The sequence below is a fragment of the Natator depressus genome, chromosome 6, assembly GCF_965152275.1.
Source record: "Natator depressus isolate rNatDep1 chromosome 6, rNatDep2.hap1, whole genome shotgun sequence".
NCBI lineage: Eukaryota > Metazoa > Chordata > Testudines > Cheloniidae > Natator > Natator depressus.
This window is the reverse complement of record NC_134239.1, coordinates 99,622,978-99,644,659: the sequence shown is the minus strand read 5'-3', so window position 1 is coordinate 99,644,659 and position 21,682 is coordinate 99,622,978. Positions and strand designations below refer to the sequence as shown.

The following is a 21,682-nucleotide window of genomic DNA, read 5'->3' as shown; positions in this document are numbered from 1 at the left end:
TAGGATGTTAGAGTCTATCAAACCAGGACACCTGTCTCATGGAGAGGGGAAGCTGGGCTTTTACAGAAGAGGGTGAAAAAAGACACTAGCTCCTCTGTGCATCCTAGTCACCTAGCCATTTTTACCAGTCTGGATAGAGGCAGAAAAATACATCTGCAGCAGAATTGTTTCTATACAGATTAAAATTTACCTATGAGAGGCATCAGTGGCTCTTTAAGGCAAGTGATTTTTCATTTAATTAAATGGTAACACAACAAAAATGAGTTGTTGACATTTAAATTTCCAAAAATGTGTGGTAGGCATCGTACAATCACAATGGAGTATCACTCTTGGTTGGCCCTTTGGCACTATTGTAATAAGCATGAATAATAATAAATATGTTTATAGGAAAGTATCATGGATGTACACCATAGCAATGAATTTATTCTATTAACTTGTATATAGGCCTACAAATTGTTCAAGGGATTGTTTCAAACTTTTCTAGCATCCCTTCTAGACATCTTTTTTTACATGGTACTTTGAAATATTTAAGACTTACTATGCAAACACATTTTGTCACAAAAAATATATTAAATCAAAGCATCTCTTATGCACTTAAGTTGTCACAAGGTGCAATTTACTGATTTTTAGTACTTAAACACTTAATTTCTTACAAAGTACTTTTTTTTTTTAGTGAGTGGTGATTCATTCATTCATTCCTGCTCTTTGGGCCTGATCCTGTTTCTACCCAATAGCAACAGCAAAACTCTTACTGAACTCAGTGAGAACAGATTTATGAGAGATTACAAAAAGTCTTCCATAAATGCACAGAAGAAACCTTAAATGGATCAAAACAAGGTGGACTCTATCTACAACTTTTCATATTACTGCTTTTCTAAATACCAAAAAGATTATAAAGATAGTTGACCTGGCCCTAAGAAAAATGAAATCTCCATACATTAAAGATTAGCTTTAATTATAGATATATGGATTCCAAGGCCAGAAGGGACATTATAATCATCCAGTCTGACTTCCTATATAATACAGGCCATAGAACTTCCCACACCAAATGCCTAGAACCTATCTTGATTTAAAAATTGCCAGTGCTGGAGAATCCGCCATGACTCTTGGTAAATTGGTCCAATGGTTAATTACTCTTGCTGTTTAAAATGTACATCTTATTTCTAGTCTGAATTTGTGTAGCTTTGACTTCCAGACACTGGATCATGTTATACCTTTCTCTGCTAGATAGAAGAGCCCATTATTAAATATTTGTTCCCCATGTAGGCACTTATAGTAATCAAGTCACCCCTTAATCTTCTCTTTGTTAAGCTAAATAGACTGAGTTCTTTGAGTCCACCACTGTGAGGCATGTTTTCTAATCCTTTAATCATTCTTGATGGTTTTCTCTGAACCCTCTCCAATTTATCAACATCATTCTTGAACTGTGGACACCAGAATGGGACACAGTATTCCTGAAGCCTGCCAAATACAGAGGTAAAATAACTTCCCTACTCCTACTGGAGATTCCTCTGTATATGAGCCCAAGGACTGCATAAGCCTTTTTGGCCACAGGGTCACACTGGGAGCTCACATTCAACTGATTATCTACCACAACCCCCAAATCTTTTTCCAGAGTTATTGCTTCCCAAGACAGAGTCCTCCATCATGTAAATATGGTCTGCAGTCTTTGTTCGCAGGAATTAGGAATGTATAGTTCATTTACCTTGTAACTAAAAACCACGCAATCTTCTGGAAGTCAGGAGATGGCCTCATGTAAGTCTTAATGTGAGGCATAGCATGGCTGCGGCCTGAGGTTTCTGCTGACCATTTGCTGCAAAACAAAAACAAAAAAAAGGAATTTACTTCAAATAAGCAGCTTTAGTTTTGTCGCTCCCAAAGTCACTGTACCATATAACAAGTAAGTAATTCCGTACGTACGTTGGGCATGTGGCTGCAGCAGTCCAAGTTTGATATATTTTCTTACTTAACTTGCTATACTTAACATTCATGTTACTGAAAACAAATATGAAATCTCTTTCAATTACGCATCTAGATATTGCTTAAAGCCCATCGCACCCCACAGTTGGAAGTCAGGCCATATTACATATTACAAAGGATATATATTTATATAAACAAATTTCTTGTGTGCCCCAGGATGCCTTGAGGAAACATTCCATTCTTCCATCCTAGTTATCCACCACCAAACACTTTAAGAACAGATTCCAAACTTCCAGCCAAGTAGAAGAGGATAGTGTGCTCTTTGGAACTAGTAAATGACTTATTCAATCAGGAGTTCATTAACAGTACTGTTCATTTCTTTGGCATGTTCCAAGATCATCACAAAGCACATTACAAAACATTAGTGAATTATGTCTCCACAATCCTGTTAAGTAGGGCAAACATTATCTCCATTTTAATCAGTGGTGAAATGAAGGCAGAATGAGATTAAGTAATTCTCCCAAAGTCTCCCAAGGTGTTTATGGTAGAGTCAGGAATGAAACCCAGATCTCCTGACTTCTGTTCCTCTGCCATAATCTAAAAGACCATCCTTCCTGTTGTCCACTGAGCTAATATTTAACCTTTTGAGTGATCACCTATGTCCACTTTCCTTCTGCCTTTCAACATACAAACTAATTACTGTATTTTAACAAGAGGAACATCAATTATCTTCCATTTAAGCACCAGAATCATCTAACTACAGTAAATCTATTTAACAGTCCAAGAGACCTAGATACATAGTGGCGTTTCTCCAAACATAAATAACTAGAGCTATCAAAATTGGAAATGTATTGTTATGACTAAGAATTTCCTTTGATAGGGCCACACAGATTTGGGGAGGGGGGGAAGAGGGGGTAGACAGGAAGGAAGAGGAAGGAGAAAAGTCAAATTCCCCACTCAGTTTTGTTTTTTTTTTAATACTTATTTTTCAAGTCACATTAAAAAAAAAAAGTCACTGGAGAGTATAGTAACATGGAAAGGGAGATTGGAAAGAGGAGTTTAAAAAAGGATGCTGTCAACCTAAATATATTACATAACATATGTGACAGGGTCGGGCCGGATGGCTATAGGAGAGTAACAGAAGGCAGATATATCAGCCCCATGATAAGTAGGTCCCTTTTCCCTGGGTAAGGTAACGGAACGTTCCAGAACAATCAGGAACCTTCTGGAGACAATTAAGACAGACAGGCTGATTAGAACACCTGCAGCCAATCAAGAAGCTGCTAGAATCAATTAAGGCAGGCTAATCAGGGCACCTGGGTTTAAAAAGGAGCTCACTTCAGTTTGTGGTGTGCATGTGTGAGGAGCTGGGAGCAAGAATGCATACTGTTGGAGGACTGAGGAGTACAAGCATTATCAGACACAAGGAGGAAGGTTCTATGGTGAGGATAAAGGTGTTGGGAAGAGGCCATAGGGAAGTAGCCTAGGGAGTTGTAGCTGTCGCACAGCTGTTCCAGGAGGCACTCTAGACAGCTGTATTCCACAGGTCCCTGGGCTGGAACCCAGAGTAGAGGGCGGGCCTGGGTTCCCCCCAAACCTCCGAAATCCTGGTCAGACACAGGAGGAGTTGACCTGGACTGTGGGTTCACGAAAACGGCAAAACTAAGGGCTGCCGTGAAGCTCCAAGGCAAGCAAATCCGCCAATAAGCGCAAGACCCACCAAGGTAGAGGAGGAACTTTGTCACACAAGGGAGAAAAACATTTTTAAAAATTGGATAACAGAACTGTAAAACCAAAGAAATTGGCAAGAGACTCTGGGCAGATGCAGTATCTGTGTAACTCATGTTTGAAACGGACTAGATTTCAAGTTGACAGTGTGGTTTTTTGGCGTATTTTTAAATGTAAGCCCCAGTGTTGGTTTAATTCTAAACCTGACTACAAATGATGGGGGGGAAATCATTCTTCGGCAACAAGGTTAAAAAGGAAGAAAAGACAGAGTACATTTCAATATAACAACAACTTGAGGGTTACTTTGTTAAATATCTTAGGTGATATAAACACATCTGCATCAGAATTTAGTTAGCCCTGAATATGGTTAAAGGCTGATCTTGTGCCACCGTAACCACCTCAGACCTGTTTGATGTGCTAAGGGTTAAATAAGGAAAGTTGAAAGGGACTAGCTTTGAGAGATTATTATAATATAAAACCACAGCTTGAAGTAATTATTTTGTTGAAAGTTAAAAAAAAATTGTGTTAAGGTGTGAACTGAAGGCTGAGGCATGCATGGCATGGGGAGGAAGGAATTTTGTGTGAACTGGTAATTTAAGTGAGTAGCAGTTTAATTTCAAACTGGAAACCCATTCCTCCTGTCACTTTTGCCAATACTTTATCGCAGTTTCCTTTTATCTTGAGATCTTACAACAACATTTAACAGCCCATTGCTCATTTATTATATTATGACCCCACCTCTGTAGGGGAACACTTGTTTCATTTGGCAGTCTGCTATTCACACGGTCTTTAAAGGACATGTGTCTCAATTATATACAGCATCAACAAAGTATAACTAAAACAGCTATTTTAGCAGACTGCCAAAATCATCACTGCTGCATTAAAATGGGGTAGACTTCCTCACCACCACAACCCCAGGCATTCTTTAAAATTTCAATCAATACACAGCTCCTTCAAAACAACCCTAGAACAGAAGACATACTTACTTCCTACACTATCCAGCTATTCCATCTTAGTACCATTCAAGAATGATTTCTTACAATATATTCTGGAGTATCCAGTCCAGTCTTACATGACTGGAGAATTGGGGCTTCCACCACATCTCTTGGGAGACTATTACTCAAACAGACTTTAGCCTTTTCCCCCCCCTTTGCTCAGTTTCATTTCACTGCTTTTAGACACACTCCTGCACTGTTCTAAATAATTCTTCCTCCTACTTAATGCTTACGATCTTTTTTCAGAAGAACTGTAGACTGTTAGAAGTCTTTTTTGAGATTCACCCGCTTTTTTCCATGCCTGCAGATTTTAATAGCATCTCCATTTGCTCCATACTCACTAGGGGTGAGATTTTAAATGACTAAGGAATACAAGTTGAAAGTCAACTGGACTTGTGCTCCTAATTCACTTAGGCACCTTTGAAGAATTGCATCCTTTATTTTTTCCCTTCCCCAAAATTGCTTACCTGAAATCTATATCCTCATTGTATGCATTTCGTGATCTCATTCTCTATTATTCTAAAAAGTCAAGTAGCTCCTGGTTTCCAGATTCCATATTTATCCAGATTCCCAAACAGTAAGCAGATAATGGTTCTTTTTCTCCAGTTGGAGTCACTACTTTCTGATTTATGAAGCTGCCTTCTACACAAAACTTAGGAACCAATCTGATGATGCGTCTGTGGTTATTTCCCCACCCACCACCTACCCAGCTATCCTCCATAAGTACTGCATACTGCAATACAAGGTGACTAAAAAGAGTAGGCCTTATTTTTTTATTTTGGCTTTTCTCCTATCCTGGTGGACTACAAGGTGCCACAGTCCACTTTTGTTTTTCATTCCTTGTACCCTTCCATAAAGTATTTCTCCACCACCTCCACTGCTGTATAGGTGCTATAAATCCTTGCGATATGTAGGATGACAGCATCACCCTTTTACCTTTTCTTCCCATCTCTACTGACATTGGGAAGTATTGTATGAGTATCATCCCATCATTTTACTGTTTTGCCCACTAGATTCTAATCTCCATAGCATCTAGATTCTAGTAGATGTTTATTTTTCATGTTAATTCCATTATATACAGATTTTGTAGTACATCAGCATATGTCTTATGTCAGCTTTTATTTGAGAATTCCATCTTCAGCCTTGATTTGTATGTTAGAAATAAATGCTAGCTCACTTTCCTACTCAAATTGAAGAAATTAAAGATGGAGAAGACTAAATAGCCCACATACCAAAGCATCATGAACTCTTTGAACACATACTTTACCAAGAATTAACATTGTTATGTGCTACAATATACTTCTAATACTTCACAGAAATCTTAATAGTGTCATGCATTTTGGAGTACAAGACGATCTTTCTGTTAGGGTCTAATGCAATAAGTCATCTCCTAGCTACCACTTTTAATTTCATGGCTGCTACTCTGAAACCACTCTTAAGAAGGCAATTTTAATTCTACCCCATTCAGAAAACTTAACTGGGTTTGCCACACACATCTTATGTGTTTTACATTTCCACAATAACTATAGCTTACCTGACTAATGCATATCCTCAAATGAAATCTGAACAACAGACTGATACAAGTTTGTGCTCTTCTAGGTGTACCAAAAACAAAGACCAATGAGATAATTCCTCCATCAGCTAAACACAAGGAAATGAACAAAGTCTTTAAGATGATATGCCAATCAGGCAAGATCATATTATAATAGGTAGCATTATTTCAAAATGCACATCTTTGCTACAAAAAAGAGAAGAAAACGTTAAGGACTCCTTTGAATTACATGGTGATAACTCATTTGCAATTCTCATAACCACCTGCAGGGTTTCAAACATTGATGCTCTTTTATATATTTGTTGGATAAAACTTTTTTTTTGTTCCACTCAGAATTCTCATTTTGTTTTCGAAATCATGAAGAAAGGGCAACCACCCAAACAAGGAATTGAAAGGACTTTATATGAAAAAACACACCAGTATATTTCATCTCTGCAAGTTAAATAGCCACTCCAGCCTCTCGGGTGTTTGGTACTAATGGGATGAAAGAAACAGGAGGCTGCTTCTTTGCATGTGATTCTATTCAGGGAGAGGGGAAGTTCGGCTAGCATAACACCATGGAAGCTCCTCCATGCAAACTCTGCCCGCCCATGCATATGATTAGAGATTCATTTTCTTTAATATCAGCCCCCAGCAAATCCACAGAAATTAAGAATGAATGATTAGTTACACAGATTTCTGCTTCAAGTTATTAACCAGCCATACATGGGTTGTGATCAGGCCCAAGCATGACCAGAGGAGCCTGACAGCAACACTGATGTGAGAACAAGTAGTGCCTGGGAAATAACAGACATACTGCTCCTCTGAGGATGCCTCGAGGTATGAGAGACTTTGGTTATTGTAGGGTTAAAAGATCATACTGCAGTTTACTATACAGGGAAGCATACCTACATCATAGAGGGCTTTATCCTGGACAATGACTGAGAAAGATTTAGGGTAATAGTGGACGAGCAACTCAACAGGAGCTCCCAGTTCAATGTTGTGGCAAAAAGGGCTAATGCAATCCTTGGAAATATAAACAGGGAAGTAGTCAATAGGAACAAGGTGGTCATCTTACTGCAATATAGTTCTGGTATTCATATTTTTAAAAGGATGTTAAAAATTGGAGAGGATGCAGAACAGAGGCACAAAAATGATTTGAGGGCTGGAGAAAATGTCTTACAGGGAGAGATTTAAAAAACTTGGTGTGTTTAGTTTATCAAAAAGAAGATTGAGAGGTGATTTGATTATAAACCATAAGTACCTTTATGGGGAGAAAATGCCATGTATTAAAGGGCTCTTTAATCTAGCAGAGAAAAACATAACAAGAACCAGTGACTAGATGCTGAACCATGACAAATTCCATTTAGAAATAAGGCATACGTTTTTAACGGTGAAGATGATTAACCACTGGAACAAACTACCACAGGAAATGGTGGATTCTCCATCTCTTGATCTCTTCAAATCAAAACTGGATGCCTTTCTGTAAAATTTGCTTTAGCCAAACCCAAGTTATTGGGCTCTATACAGAAGTAATTGGGTGAAATTTAATGGCCTGTGATATACAGGAGGTCAGACTAGAATGATCTAATAGTTCCTTCTGGCCTTAAACTCTATGAATGTATCAAGTATAAAGCACAGAATTCCAGGATTTGATCTTCAAGTATTGGATGTAACAGAACATCTTGTGTTATCGTAAGGACAGACAATGGCATGAAGGGTACTCTAGTGAAGACCTTAAAGGTCTATCAATCTGGACAAAAATATAGCCCAGTGATAAGAGAACATAGCAAGAAGAAGAAAAGAAAAAAAAAAGAACACCACATTCTGTATCAAAGACTACCAGCCTTGGAACAAACTGTACTACTTTTACAATAGCACTGAAGCGCCTGACACATGATTTGCCATGGTCAGAAAAGTGCAGCTATGATAAGTTGTGTACATCTCATTCTTCTTATAAGCATGTACTTCAAAGCTCATCTATTTAAATTCAGAACTGCATTACAGAGCTATGGATTCATTTTTGCTGTCAGAAGTTTGGAGGTATCTACCACAATCTGCCACACGCTTTCAAAATATTGGGAGGTATTTCTAGCTCTCTTTTTGTGGGAGTACAAATAACCATTACGCCGGTAAAGTATCTCAGAGTGCTTCCTTCTCTCTATTCCTTTTCCCTTCCTTTAGAATAGTACCCATTTATTTCTACCAATTCCTCCGTGTTGTGTCTCCGAGTCTTAGTCCCACTTATTATAGTCAGTAAGGGAGACCCTTCCAATATGCTAATTTCATCTCTTACTTTCCCTCCCACCCCAAAGCCCCACCTCACAGCAACCCTCCAGCAGCAGATTCCTCCATAACTCATCAGTATTGTTTTTCAGAATAAAGGGACAAAGGTTACATGTTAGAGGACTACTAGACACTCTGAGACCAAGGATAAACAAACAACTGATTGCTTCTGCACTGCATAAGTTGCCATGCAACACTCCTCCAATTCTCAACAGGAGTCGCAGCATAGACAGATTTCAGTGCAAAACCTGGGAAGGAGTCCTGGGGGCCGGGGAGTGTGTGAATGTCATTGTTCTAAAGACATTCTGATTAATGAAAAAGGAATATTCTTTAGTGGTCACAAGTAGCTTTGTATACTGCAAAGGCATAATCACTAATACATATAAGATCACGGGTATTTTTTAATGAGTATGTACAAACAAGGAGTTAATAGTATGTATTTAATCTTAACTTCAATTTCCCAGTTTTGAGTATTTAAATTCCTACACTAAATATTACTTTTAAAAAAATGTTAACTCATTTAAAGTAATTTCGGAATGAGCTTTTATTTGCAGTTGTCTTATCAAAATTCTATTAGAAGGTCTTAAAATGGAGCTGCACTGAAACATTTTCTGATGTATAAATAATAGCTGGTACAATCTGTCTGATCTAGACCTACTTATACATATTTTGGTCTCAGTCAGCTGAGAATACTTTTCCATTTTTGTTTGTTTCAGAATTCTAAAGAAAAACAAGTTAAGTGCTTCTGGCTGTAGACAGAACGAAGTACATAAGCATCTGGAAAAGTGAACAACATCTGTGTCGCTATGTACAAAGAAGCGGGTACATTGCAGATGATATGCTCTACAATTTGTAAAGGAAGGGCCAACTGACACGGTACTTAAAATGCTGGTAGCTGGTCTACACTAAGACGCTCTAGGTTGCTCCTTCTAGTGTTAAGTCTGAGAAATGTTACAAAATTTCCCTAATGCAGATAAGGCTTGATTTTTAAATTGGTGTCCCTTTAAATTCTTGGAGATAGCACAGCATTCACATTAAAAAAATTGGACAAATGAAGTAGTCATTGAAAGCAGGAGGCTTTTAAATCACTCAGTTACAACAAATTGCAACAAACTTTAAATCTGGTGTAAGAGTTAAATCAATAATGAATCCAATATGACACAATTTTGCAATCAAAGGAATTGCATAGTTAGATCACTAAGAGGTGCTACGCAAAAATGGTAGTTTTCTTACTCCATAGATTTGTGCCTTGTGTGTAGCCTGAGTAACATCTGCCCACTATATACTGGCAAAAGTGATCACTACTTCCTCCTTACTCACTCCACTACTAACTATATTTGCTGTGCAGTAATATGGGAGCATCAGCTAGATTCTGCTCTGTTTCATGCATCAGACTTAAATCCATTCCAATTTCAGAATTAAAATACTGCTGAGGAGCCAAAAAGTTCCAGCTGAATTTCAAAACCCAGTTTGCCAAACATCAATTATTTTCATTTGTAAGTTAACAAATTTGTAACTGATTACATGGAATATCACAATGCCATTTTCAGACAAACATTTTAAGAAGTTTAATCAGCCTTGAAAGTTGCATTAATGCATTTTTCCCCATTTAAAACCATAAAGAATGTTATATCATAGTCTCTTACAATGCACATGGAATGTAGAAAAGAAATTAGACAAGTTACCAGGTAGAAAACCAAGCTCCACTGGGCTGCAGAAAGACTCTAGGCCCCATTCCTTTTCACTTTTTACTTTTAAATGGAGTATTTGTACTGACAATAAATCTTTCCTAAAAGACTTCACCTGAAGTCCTGGCCCCAGTGAGATCAATAGTAAAACTCACACTGAGTGCAACAGGACCAGAATTTCACCCTTAGTATTTTAGAACAAGTGAGGTCATAAACATTATATAAATAAATAAGGGTCTGGCTTGCACCATAGCTGCTGCACTGCAGTAACAAGATCTTCTTAACCCTGTTCGGACCAGCTTCAGTTGGAGCCAATAGCAGAAAACTCCTGCCCAGATCCTGAGGATATGGGGCTCAGGGCAAAATTGCAGTACAATCATATCATCGCTCCAGGTTGGAGAAGGAAGATTTAGACAACGTCTTAAATTTCAGTTTTAAAAGTAAAAATTTCTGGCGATTAGCTGATCTGTTATGAAGTGTCCAGGATTCCATAGTATCTGCGAGTTCTTGTGATCAAGCATATACTGAATCTGTGTGGTAAGCAAAACACAGCTAGATTTGGAAGCAAAGAAATTGTTTAATGGAGTCTAAAATCCCACCAGGCATCTGACCAGTTTGCCTAAATTTGCATTCCACACCACAACGTATTATAACAATGTAAGTTTAACCATAATGTCTGGAAATCAATGCTGTAAAGGATCAAGAGACAGTTTCACTTACTGGAAATAAGAGTGCAGCCAAAGTTGTTTCTGTGCAGTTTGTATACTGTACGGAAGAGAGCCACCAGCTCAAAAGAAAAGAAACAATGTTATCAACACTGGTATTTGATTTTTGAAAGACATTTTGAAAACAGTACAAAAATACATTCTCAGTAAATAATGAGGGGGTAGAGGAATACATTAGCTCCATTTGCATCTCAATATGTTCTTTTGAAAAACAAATCAGAAGCCTCCTGTGATACTAAATGGTTTGTCTTGTCAGAAAGAAAAAAATTTAAACACAGATCCCCAAACATGAAGTAACCAATTTACACCAGAAAATGAATTCAAAAATATCAGATTAATGATTCACAGTTCAGTCCCTTTTTAAGATACCTGTGTGGATATTTTTCCTTATTATGCCCAATGGAGCGCATAGCCCATAATCAAGTCCATAGATAGATTAGCATTATTCACTTACACAAGAAACAGTGAACAAGAAAGCTTCAGACAGATCAGTGACCATTTTATGAGGCAGCACTTTAGAACATGGGTATCACATGTTAGACATTGAGATATGACATTTCTGAAAATGTGGTCTGTGCCCAACTTTGAAACATGCACACTGACTTCAGGAATATGGACCTGGGAAGAATGAACTTAACAACTGTAGAGCTTGGAATGTTAAAATATCACCTGAGCAACCATTACCACTCCCTGGCTAAGTATTCCATTACGTTCCATGTCTAAGCCCTAGCTGAACATGAATCACGCCTTCTACTATTCTTGCTTGCAAAACTCAGTGTAAAGAAGACTTTTGTATAAACACAAGTACATCCAAATCATTTAGTTGGTTGCCAGATCCCACATACCCCTAAGTCATAGTTGTGATCTGGAATAGTATTCTGTGTCTGACGTGCAAACTGGACTAATAGATTTGTAATTTACATGCCAATACATAGAAAGCTTTGCAGTGCTGGTGTCTGAGCTCCAAAAACAAATCAGAAGATGGCTGGCCGGCCAATAACCCAACAGTCTTCCCAACACAGCCAGCAGCTTGAGGCTCATTCAGAAGAAACACTGATCAATGAAACATTTACACATTATCTTACAATGCATTATCACAAAAACTTTAGAAATAATTTTTCTATTCATTTATTTACCAGGATATCCTTCCAAACTTTGCCTCACATTGTCCACAGTAGGGTAAATCTTTAAAAAAGAAAAAAGTAATAATCAAACCAAGCTAATTGAAATAATGCAGTTCTACTAAAATATTACTAACTTTGAAATAAAGATATTAGGATCCTATTTTTTTTAAACATTGAATATTCTTGCAAGTCACATTCCTAGCAAATAATGTGGAATAAAAGGACACACTCCTCCAGGAAAGCAAGAAAAGACTGAACACAATACAGGAGTCTGAGAATTTAAAAAAAAAAAAAAAAAAAAAAAAAGCTACAAACTAAATTTCATTGGAACTAAACTAACCAAAAGTGGAAAATTAGTCATGAACCAGTAACAAACGTTCAACACTTACGCCATCAGTTATCTTATACTGCTGCTGGGTGAATATCCATGACATTCAGGGTTAAAAGGAGCAGAGACTCCAACAAACATATTCCAAGTAATGCCCCTGAGGTCATAGTGGGCTCTTCCCTGACTGATCAGTCTATTCTTAACTTCTAGTTTACAAGACTCTGTCCTTGCTCTTTTTCTCTCTTGTACCTAAGATAATAGAGGAGTGCAAGTGACATGGATACTGCCACTTGAGGAGATACACAAAGAGGGGATTATAGGATGTGGAATGAAAACAGAACACCTTTCACATTTTGGGAACTACATTTTAGAAAACTTTGGTGATGTGAACTTAAAACAAAATTGATGTTTCTGGGATCTCATCAGTTTCCAAAATAGAAAACATAATGCAGCTGTGGGAAGAAAATACCATCTTCTAGATTTTAAATTTTCCACTGGGATAGAGAAAATGTAGCACAGTATACAGATGTGGTTATATACTACTCAAGAGGTAACTCCAGGGGGCTAGTTTTGCTCAAGTTACCTTGACAAAAAAAAGGATAGAATTGTGAAATAATTATGAAAGGGAGAAAAATACAAAAAGCTAAACCAAAAATCTAGTTCTACCGAAAGTTATCATCTCTACCGGTTGCAGACAGAAAATAACTGCATATTTTCTGCCAATTCACTTTACTATTGAGTGAAATCAGAGAGAATAATCTTAATTCTCACCTGCCGATATTCCACCAGTGTCTCATGCCTGATTTAAGAAACACTGGAGAATTGTCCTGTAAGTTGAAAGCTGGAAACAAACTGATTCTAAGGCTTATTATACTTTAAGTATAGCTCTAGGATTTTGTACATCACATGGGTACAGTAACTATTTTATTCTTTTATCATTAAATAACTAGAAAAAAATTCTTCCACTTTGGCAATTTTAAGTAAAAAATCCTGGATAATTTTTTTCAGAAGTTATGGCAAACTGATATTGACAACGAGACTTGTCTGTGTTATCCTATTCTGAACACTGGAAAAAAATAAGTCGGTAAACATTAAATAAAAAATACCAACCACCACCACCTAGAAAACATACCAAATGAATAGGAATGTCAGGTTTTGCTAGAGTCTTCACAGTACCACCGAGCGTAACCAGGCTCTCTTGAAATTCTGAACACAACCATTTGGACTGGTCCACTCCCATTGATCCAATACTTGAAAACTGTCCTATCACCGGCCAAGATTCTTGTGCTGGTATTGGTGATGTATGCTCTTTCAAAAGCTATTTGGGAAAATAAAAACGTTTTGTTAGACTTCAATGTGTCAAACTACGTAACAAAAAATGTATAGCCAGGTTTCAGTATTTAAGCTCGTTTGATGCTCTCTATAATTAAGCACTTCATTTGCCACTAATAAAAAAGTTGGATTATCTATTCAAGAGTCCAATATAAAACACTACTCAACTTTAAAAAAAAAAAAAAAAATTCAAAACCATGATGCTCTTTTCCATGGGGAAAAGAGATTACAAAATAGTTTTGTTCAAATGAACTGAAACTGCCAGAATCCATAGATTCTTCTGATAATCCCAGCCTCCATGTTTCAGGAAGTTAGTCACATAAGTCTTTTGAAATGTGATGGATATCGGGCACCTAACTCCCTTAGCCTCCTTTGAAAATTCCCAGCCTCAGATGCCCAGGAGAGAGTGAAAGTGATACCGAGAAAAAGTGTATTGGGGGGGTGAGGGCTGGATTGGGGGGAGGGGGCGGACGGGCACAGAAAATTTCCTCTTCAAAATTCTAAGATATTCTTACTGAAAGGATAATTAGGAAAATACACAAAACCAAAGTTGACAAGGCCGTAAATGCCAATTAAATTATCTGAGAAAAGGATAGACACCACCTTCATGATGAGAGCTGCATCATACTCTAAAAGGTGAGTTTTTCATCCCAACCATAAAATATACATATTCAAACATTTACTTTACAAGGGGGATCTAACCTTTATAATTTCTTTGTCCAGTGAAAGGTTGAAAGCTATCTGCAGTCTCTGACTTTCCATTATGTCATAATGAGGGAGCATGTAGCTCAGATTTCAACGGGCGGTCAAAGAGTGGATACTTCTTTGAGTGGAAAATGAATGAGACAAAATGACACATTTAACAGGTCACTGACATTTGTGAAAGATGGTGTTAGAATTTCTTGACCATGACAGGTAAAAAGTTTGGCATGTGGTAATTTCATGCTCTGCCAAAGAGGTGTTAGGTCAGGGATCAGCAACCTTTGGCATGTGGCCCGTCAGGGAAATCCGCTGGTGGGATGGGACTATTTGTTTACCTGCAGCATCCACAGGTTCGGCTGATTGCAGGTCCCATTGGCTGCGGTTCACCATTCCAGGCCAATGGGGGCTGCGGGAAGCGGCGTGGGCCAAGGGATGTGCTGGCCGCCACTTCCTGCAGCCCCCATTGGCCTGGATCGGTGAACCACGGCCAGTAGGAGCTGCCATCAGCCAAACCTGCGGACGCTGCAGACAAACCAACCATCCCGTCAGCAGATTTCCCTGACGGGCCACGTGCCAAAGGTTGCCGATCCCTGTGTTAGGTATAGTGTGCCTTCTCAACTTTGGAAACGTGCATATAACAGACAACATGAGGTATCTTCTTACAATTCTGAATAAATCTCTACAAAACCATAAAAAATAGAGTATTTTTACAGTAATCCCTAGTGGAAAGATATTCTATAGTAAAATATGTAATATTGTATGAAACGTTCTGAATGTGGCTTAATAACTGATTTACTAAGTGATGTAGAAAATTCAGTTATTCCCTAACCTTAACCAGTTATAGCAAGCCAAAAATTGAAGACAACTTGAATATGCTTATTTTGTTCCATCATATTTGCTGGCCAACCTCCTGCATTTTCAATTCCTTATCAATGTAGTCACACTTGAAAAATATACAGTACTTTTTTTCCAGGTCATTTAGAGCCAAGGTAAACAAAAGCCAATCTAATAGTGACTATGGCAGCAATTTAAATATTAACATTGAATGATCCTATCCGTAGGTCAGTTTGTACTGAATTTGACTTTTCCTTCTGTCATGCCTACTGACAACTTCTGCTATGCGCCTACTCAGGTAAGTATTCCTCTTCCACTAAAATGGCTTCTGATCTGCTATTTACTGACATATGTAACAAGTCTGGCATCATGATACATGGAGTCTATAATCTATGGTTTTGCCACTGCCTTTAGAAAATGTCATTCTGACAGCCATATATGTTGGAAAAAAGGAGTTAAGTAGCTTACAGTTAACATTAGAAAACTGTAATGAAGAGATGGAAAGATTAAAAAATAACCAAAAGAAGTCAGCACAAAAGTTATTTATGAAAAGAGAGAAGGGAAATAAAAAAGAAGAGAAAAAAGTGAACAACAATTCCAATACCTTTCTAAGTCTAAAGTGACCCCATTTTTCTTTTTGGTTGCCTTGGTATCGTCCTGGGGTTGATCCAAGCAGATATACTCTTAAAAATTAAATATATGTTAGTTCATTTAGGATTTGGAGTATTATGAACAAAAAAAAAAAAAAAAAAAAAAAAAAAAAAAAAAAAAAAAGAAAAACAAGTCAGGGGACATAAGGCATTCAAGCAAACTAGCATCCAGAATTGCCAGGTGAGGAACAGAAAGTGGAAGACAGAGTACTTTATTTTATAGACAAAGCCATCTTCCATTTAGCATGTAAATCTCAATCTGAATCTAAAAAACTGCACATTAGAGAGAAATTTACATGGACAATTTCCATTTACAAGATTCAACACAGATTTCAATTTAAGTAACTTTATCAGCGTGGCCTGATACATTAGCACTGTCAAAATACAGTGTACATAAATACAACAGAACTAATAATACGAACAGAGTAGCTGGATTGTATTCAGTGTATTTTGTTACACAATAGTCCATTTCTGATTGCTAGCCTGATAGCAAATGCCAGCCTCTCCATACTGTCTCTTTCCTTTCTCCCAAAGTTATATACAGATTTATTCTTTGCTTTTTAGCAGAGTGTTTTTTACTATTGCTAATAGAAAATCCTTTTCTAAATTTTTTTGTACAGAAAAGGTCTCTCTCTCCACTAAAGTTGGGTTCTCAGCATTTCCAGCATAGTTTACAGAGGGTCTTCCAGCTTCCTCTTCCCTGCCCCCAGCCCAGTTGGTGGTTACAAACTCTACATTTAAATAAACTATTTTTTATTTAGTTCTGGGGTCCAGTGACTTATCCTAAATTTACTATAAAAAGCCAAGGAACTTTGCACCCCTTAACATACATTAACTGACAATATTAAATTGCAATTCTTAAAATCAATATATCAGAAATCTCTTAAATAAAACACTCCCAACTCTGTATAACCTACATTGTGCTCTTAAGAGGCTAGGCACTCAAAGATATCCACATTAAAAGGTAGCCTGAGATGATACATACCTTGTCTCTGAAAGGTCATGCTCTTGGATGATGTCAGCCCATTCCTTGAGAGTAGGGGAATTATAAGTCATCAGATAGAGTATTAGGTCAGACTTAAAATTGGTTACAGATTCACCAGCAGAACCAGTGGTTCCATGCGGCAGCCGTGGATATAGGGGGCTTAGCCATATTCTAAAAAAGTAGGAAAGAAACACTAAGGCACTATGTTTATTCACTTATCATATATTGCATTATATATATATATATTCTAAGAAAAGTAGATCAAGCAGTCCAGTCAGAATGCCAGATAGAAACAGTTTAATTATGTGATGATTCTAGTCACTTTATTAATTACTAATAAAATGACTGGCTTAATCAATTTGTCAAGCATGCACAGTAATCTCAGCTCACTCTTCAGATATAAATGGAAGGTTAATTAAGAACACAATTTATTATTCTGTCAAAACAGAATGGCAAATGTATTATCTATTATAAATTTCTTGGAACACTAGACTGCAGTTACGCTCACTGGGTCACAAACTGTGCACCACTTTGACTATTTATCCCCATCCCATAAATCTAGTGCTATATACAAATGTTAAATAAATAATAGTCTGAATCTCAGTGTTTGGACTGACTAGTAATACTTGTATCCAGAACTGTCACTATAAATTGAAAATTACACTTCTGCAAAATAGATTTATCCACTAATTCATGAAATGACAAACAGTTAAATGAACAAAAGCTAGAGGGCCTGAAAGGTCTTTATGCTTTGAAGAAGGAAGGGGACAATCATTTGTCACTCCAAAACTTCTTTCAGCACAGAAGTGGGGACACAAGAAAAAGGAGCGAGTCAGTCACCTCCCCAAATTCTTTCTACTATGGAGAAGGGTGTGGATCTGCCACCATCCTCCTTCAAAGTCAGTGGTGTCCTCTTCAGAAGATTAGGGTTCTAGATGGCAGAAACAATGATCTCCTATGAGCCTCCTCACAACCCTAGATCTCCTGTTCAGGGTTCTCCAAAGCCTTATTAAGGAGGATGGGAGAGTTTTTTTCCTGAGAGTACTAGAAGATCAGGCAACTTTTGGAAACTAATTATGCAGAAAGAAGCTATATGGAGAGGATTTCTAGGGTATACTGTTTAGCAAAGTTCCCAAAACTAACATTTTATTGCCAAATGCAGTGTGGTAGCCATGTTGGTCCCAGGATATTAGAGAGACAAGGTGGGTGAGGTAATATCTTTTACTGGACCAACTTCTGCTGGTGTGACACTAAGGGTACGTCTTCACTACCTGCCGGCTCAGCGGGTAGTGATCGATCTATCGGGGAGTGATTTATCATGTCTCATCTAGACATGATAAATCGATCCCGAATTGACGCCTGTACTCCACCTCAGGAGGAGTAAGCGGAGTGGATGGGGGAGCTGCTGTGGTCAACTCGCCACCGTGAGGATGGCCAGGTAACTCGAACTAAGATACTTCGACTTCAGCTACGCGAATAGCTGCCTTAAAACCTCATTTAGATATCTAACAAGCGAAGTGACTATCACATGCACTAAACTTGTGCATCCCCATTGACTTCCATGAAAGATGCAGTTGCTCTGTTCATTCTGAAAACAGGGAAGTGTATTTAGATATCTAGATATGGATTTAGGCGTATAAATATAGGCAGCCAAGTTTAAAAAAGAAAAAAAATTCTTGGCATACTGTATGTTCTTTCTTGTAAGTTGACCAAATTAGATCTTGAAACAACTGAGATACAATTAAACATTCCATGATACCATTTTTAGAGCGTCTCTTTTCAGAATAAAACTGTACTTTATTGTGGTTGCTTCCAGATGACTGATTAATAATAGCTGTATTTCCTTAGGACTTAGATGAGGCTTTAGGTTACTAACTTTAAATTTTAAAATTTTAAAAAATTTTAAAATTTTTACCATAGTTTTTCAAATCCCTCGATGTATGAAAGTCAGCCTGTGTTTTTCTATTCTCATGAATTATCACCAATAAAAAAAGAGAGCGAGAGTCCAAATCTTATCCCCAGTCATGTGTCCATTGTGATTGCACAAGTAAATCCAGTTTCTCCTGACATGGCATTGCAGAGCCACAGTAGTTAGTAAAAGACAGACAACATCCCACCACCACCAAACTACACATGAACACCTATCAGGCCTTATTTATTAAACGTGGAGAGGGGAAAAAAAGTCCATTCCTCATCTTCATTTTTCAGGTCATCTTCAACACACAATACAGCATGAGACATGTAGCCTCCCTACTTAACAACTGGTAGGTAGCAAAGCCTCTACTATAACAAAAAAAACAGTTGCTTACCCCTGAGTTTTCTGGTCCCAATCAGCATCAATAAGATTGGATGTGTGTATCACAACTCGAAGACCTTCTTCATATAACAACAACATCATTTTCCTTAGAAATAAATGCACAAAATTCATGAAGTATCATAGTAAGAAAATATAGAGCACAATAAAAATTCAAAAGATTACTCTATTAAACCCCATTCCTCCCAAATCATTTGGATAATTAACTGCACTATGAAGGACTGGAGCCTTTGTAAGGTCTAGGCAGCCTGATTCCTGAGCCTCTGAGGAGCTCAGGTCATATAATGACCTGGAACCAAAATATATAAAGACCTGGATCTTGCAAAGTGAGAGTGAGCGCACGAGCGAGCGCACACACACACCCCTGCAGTGCAAACCGAGTTTACAATGGACTTCCATCTCTTCCTTAGCATAGTATCATGTAGTCTCTTAACCATTACAGAATATAACTCTAAACTCACGTGGCTGATACCATCTTCAGAAATTTTGCTTTAATCTTTGAACATTAGTGTTCAGCAAACTGGGATTGAAATACCCACTATTGAAAATAGATATTGTAGTTTCACTTGAGCTCATGACATAGTTAAGGCAAAGTAGTTAGGGATCTCAACATAATGTAGTTTTTGGAAACTCATACATCAAATTCTTTACCCAGTGTGGCTAGACTATAAAATAAGTATTTTTACATTACAGTTTGTGTCAAAGTCAGCCTAACTTCAGTACCCGAAAAGATAATGGAGCAAATAATTAAGCATTCAATTTGCAAACACCTAGAAGAGAATAAGATAAATAACAGTCAGTATGAATTTGTCAAGAACAAATTGTGTCAAACCAACCTAATAGTTTTCTTTGACAAGGTAACAAGCCTTGTGGATAGGGGGAAGTGGTAGATGTGGTATATCTTGTGTTTAGTATAGCTTGTGCTATTATCTTGAATGACCTTCTCATAAACAAACTAAGGAAATACAACCTAGATAGAGCTACACTTACAACATTTGCAGACGATACCAAGCTGAGAGGGTTGCAAGTGCTATGGAGAACAGGATTAAAATTCAAAATCATCTGGACAAACAGGATAAATGGTCTGAAGGACAAATGTAAAGTACTCCACTTAGGAAGGAACAATCAGTTGCACACATACAAAATGGGAAATGACTGCCTAGGAAGAAGCACTGCAGAAAGGGATTTGGGGTCACAGTGGATCACAAGCAAAATATGAGTCCGCAGCGTAACACTATTACAAAAAAAGCAATCATCATTCTGGGATATATTAGCAGGAGTGTTGTAAGCAAGACACGAGAAGTAATTCTTCCACTCTACTCTGCGCTGATTAGGCCTCAACTGAATTTGTGTGTCCAGTTCTGGACACCACATTCCAGGCAAGAAGCGGACAAACTGGAGAAAGTCCAGAGAAGAGCAACAAAAATGATTAAAGATCTAGAAAACATGACCTATGAGGGAAGATTGAAAAAAAACTGGGTTTGTTTAGTCTGGAGAGGAGAAGACTGGGAGGGGACATGATAACAGTTTTCAAGTACATAAAAGGTTGCTACAAAGAGGAGAGAGAAAAATTGTTCTCCTTAATCTCTGAGGATAAGACAAAAAGCAATGTGCTTAAATTACAGCAAGGGCAGTTTAGGTTGGACATTAGGAAAAACTTCCTGTCAGGGTGGTTAAGCTCTGAAATAAATTGCCCAGAGAGGTTGTGGAATCTCCATCACTGGAGATTTTTAAGAGCAGGTTAGACAAACTCCTGTCAGGGATGGTCTAAATAATAATCATGCCACAAGTGCAGGGGGATGGACTAGATGACCTCTCAAGGTCCCGTCCAGTCCTACAATTCCATGAAAGGATAATCTTTATAAGAATGATCAAGTTAAAGTTAACAGCGGCTGTCAAAAATACTCTTCCAGCAGCCTCTAAAACACAGTGGTTGACTCTGTGCAGCCTGAAGCCACAAAAGCAAACCAACGGAAACATACAAAGGAAAGGTACACCCGAGTTACAGTCTTCTCTGTGTGTCTTGGAATGAGAAGGGTTTTATGATGTTCCAAGGTCTGCGATTAAAATATTTTCAGTTGCTGGGCCCACAGGAGACCGCAAAGCTTCATCTCCAATGGCCTGGGTCTTTTGGGTAATGCACTTCTGAAAGGCAGTCAGAGGATGCACCTTTTCAAAACATTAGGGTCGAATAGAACTATAACATTTAATATGATCATTTAAAACAACTCAAAATACATTGTGGGGAACAAAATAAAATGCAGCATACAGAGAATACTTTAATGAAGCTGGGATGTTCATGCTATGCTATACAATGTTATTCATGCCATTTAATTCATTATAGACAAAAACATTTGAAGGCTTTTTTTTTTTTTTTTTAAAGGATGATAGTGGAGTGCCAGCTGTGCTTAACCTTAACAATAGAACTGCTTTCTGTTGAAATAAACAATTAACATAATGTTAAGAATAACCACTCATTCCTGCAGCCTAACTTCTTTGACTCAGGAACAGACAACAGCCTGTCTCTTCCAGAGAGAGAA

At 37.7% G+C, this 21,682-nt stretch overlaps 1 protein-coding gene across 1 annotated transcript in view; it reads right to left on the bottom strand.

Moving 5' to 3' along the window:
- Positions 1 to 21,682, bottom strand: part of TDP1 (tyrosyl-DNA phosphodiesterase 1) — a 99,376-nt gene that overhangs the window by 64,788 nt on the left and 12,906 nt on the right. Inside the window, exons 7-13 of the mRNA XM_074956103.1 lie at positions 19,138 to 19,230; positions 16,829 to 16,999; positions 15,798 to 15,876; positions 13,458 to 13,643; positions 12,010 to 12,058; positions 10,869 to 10,935; positions 1,706 to 1,813 (exon numbers count right to left, since the gene is read on the bottom strand). Of these exons, the coding sequence (XP_074812204.1) occupies positions 1,706 to 1,813; positions 10,869 to 10,935; positions 12,010 to 12,058; positions 13,458 to 13,643; positions 15,798 to 15,876; positions 16,829 to 16,999; positions 19,138 to 19,230 (753 nt within the window). The remainder of the gene's footprint in view (positions 1 to 1,705; positions 1,814 to 10,868; positions 10,936 to 12,009; positions 12,059 to 13,457; positions 13,644 to 15,797; positions 15,877 to 16,828; positions 17,000 to 19,137; positions 19,231 to 21,682) is intronic.